This window comes from Plasmopara halstedii (assembly GCF_900000015.1).
Source record: "Plasmopara halstedii genome assembly, contig: Scaffold_614, whole genome shotgun sequence".
Taxonomy (NCBI): Eukaryota; Oomycota; class Peronosporomycetes; order Peronosporales; family Peronosporaceae; genus Plasmopara; species Plasmopara halstedii.
Window position 1 is genome coordinate 1,003,912 of NW_020187532.1, and position 2,684 is coordinate 1,006,595.

Consider the following 2,684-nt stretch of genomic DNA (forward strand, 5'->3'; position numbering starts at 1 on the left):
AACTGATGACAACGTGATGATAAATTCTACGCGATTACCGTTATCGCTTCTGCTGACAGCATGGTGATAGTCTGCTTCGTGACTGTTATGTTATCGCAACTACCGACGGTGCTGTGAACTTCTCGTTTGACGATATGGTCCTTAGCCAGTTTGGCAGGTCGAGAATATAAGCATTTCCATGGCACGACACTACTTGGAATAGACCGATGAAGCGAGGTGATAGCTTGAGCTTCCCAAACTTGAGACCACATCGTCTAATAGGTTCTTAGTACTAAGAAGTACATTATCTCACACTAAAAAAGACATTTTGCCTCGACGACCTCGTCTTTATGCGATTTTATTTTGAAATCTTGCGCATTTGCCATTGTGTCTCGCACCCGTGTAAATTCACACGACTCATGATGAATGAGTCCAGGGCGTCCTTGTACTTGCGCTTCACCTTTGCATCATTGGTTGTATCAATTCGGGATGCATCGATTTGCCGAGCTTCTGCCACACTTACATCATAGACACCACCCATCGCACAAAGCGTTTCATGCAGGAATGTGGCTTGCTTTGAGAGCCTGTTCTAGGGCTTTGGCAAATTTGTTAACTTGATTGCGTACTCTCTGCGACCACCATTTTCTATAGCATGCAAGTTGTACATATATACGTTCTACAATCTGTGACGTATGCCGCACAGCTCAACCATTTTTCTCAATGTTGCATCCTCGATCAGTCCACTTGTACTATGAACCTTGACAATTCGAGGTGCTAGTATTGATTTTGTAGGAGAGGGTCGTCTGCATAGGTACAACTTGTGGTCGTAGATCCAAAGAATTCGAGTCTTGACTGTTGCTATTTAATTGCAAAGTATTATTTGGAGCAGTGTGATTGCCGCGATACGATGGCGCGTCGAATATTGTCGAACTAAATCCAGCTACAACGGAAAAATTAATCACGAAAGCTGTTGACTCAACTTCTTGGCTTGTATTCTACTATACGGACTGGAGTGATTCTTGTGTAGAACATGAACCAATGCTTGCTGACCTCTCGCTTAGATTCTGAATGCTATTGTTATTCGATTTGTCTTGCTTTAGTAACTAAAAGTGATTTTTGCTGTGGAGCAGATACTCTTCGACCTAATTTGGCCAGGTAGATGTAAACAAATGGCCTGTTCTAGCTGTGGAATTTCAATTTAATGTATCTACGTCGTCGTGGCAATTATCGACTTTGATTCTATTTTCGAGTGCTGTGATTGGCAATTTAGTGGTGCGAAAAACAAATATTATGATACATTACCAGAACCAACCATTTTTTCATGTTTTAAAACACCATTCTGCAAAACTCAAGCCTGTTAGAACTGTCATGCGCGTGTACGTTTTCGTCGCCATCATTTTACATGGAGTTAGCTTTTGCTTTGCAGTGAGATTGGGAGAAAAAGCATGTACGATTGGTCGTGATCCACTTTGCACACCAGCGTACAAGGCTTACACGATCTCTAATAGAGCACTAAGACACAATGTCGCACTTTTGGAGAACATGACTCATGTTGATGGCAAAGAAAAGGAAGCAAGAATGCAAAATTTGGATAATTTAAAAGACTTGAAAGAGTCAGGTATATTTGGTGATGTGATTGGGAAGATGCAATCCGCTTTAAACCTACCTCTCTGCAACAATTTGGATAAACTTCAACGAGAGGAACTCGTCGCCAAAAAACCTCAGCTGATTGACAAGCTCCAAAAGACGCTTGCAGAAAGCACTGCAATCAAGTTCGACGAGTTGATAGATAAGTGGTTTCATCTAATTAAAATCCACAAAGACGTCTATCAAAATCTTGGCAAAAGCTCAAATGATTTTGATGACGCGCTGCTTTCCGCTTTGTCGAACGTATCGAAGTTACTGACTGAAAACGCATCGATGTCCCTAGTGATGGTTCTGTTAGAAACTTATCGAGCCAAGCCAGAATTTCAATCCCTCGCAGAGGATTTAGAGCGACTCATGCTTTTCGTACCAGGGTCTAAACCTTTGGTCTTTCAAAACTGGATGGAAAACGGCAACAGTTTGGCCAATGTTCGTCGGATTCTCGTTGGCCAGGAACCCATCGGTTTCAACAATCCATTCTTTTGGGTGTGTTTTGACTACTTACATTTCGTCTGGTATCATTCTGTGGCGGTTTCAAAATCGAACTACGCTAAATTTTATCAATTTCTACTTCGCAGCGGACTGACGGAGAGCGACATTACAACAATGCTTGATAGACCAGAATTTCGCGACCGTTTTATGCCTGGTTTAGCTGATTATATAATCGTGCGGAGAACTTGGTATTCTTTCCAATGTCTGAAGGCGGGGAAAACTCCGGCAGTGGCGCTGAAAGAAATAAACGATTATCAAAAGTCTGCCTCAGACGCTGATGAGCTCATATCGTCACTCACATACGCCAATACGCCCAATCAATTCAAGGAACGATTTCAATATTTTGATATCGATCTGTATCGTTTTTTGACTTCCAATCGTCAATTCGATATGGTGATACGCCTGCTGAAATTATCTAAAAACCTCCCGAAGTCATTTTCTGAAATGGCATGCAATATGCTGTACTCCATGATTACCGACAAAGATGTGGTGACGGCTTTGAAAAATACCGGAACGACCTTTGAACAATACAAACAATACTTTGCCGATCTCAAAGCTGTGTATCCAAA

At 41.8% G+C, this 2,684-nt stretch overlaps 1 protein-coding gene across 1 annotated transcript in view; it reads left to right on the forward strand.

Annotated features, from left to right (window-relative positions):
- Positions 1-1,347: 1,347 nt before the first annotated feature.
- Positions 1,348-2,684, forward strand: part of PHALS_12228 (uncharacterized protein) — a gene marked incomplete at both ends in the record, with an annotated part of 4,480 nt that continues 3,143 nt past the window's right edge. The window contains one exon of the mRNA XM_024727738.1: positions 1,348-2,508. Within this exon, the coding sequence (XP_024578285.1) occupies positions 1,348-2,508 (1,161 nt within the window). The remainder of the gene's footprint in view (positions 2,509-2,684) is intronic.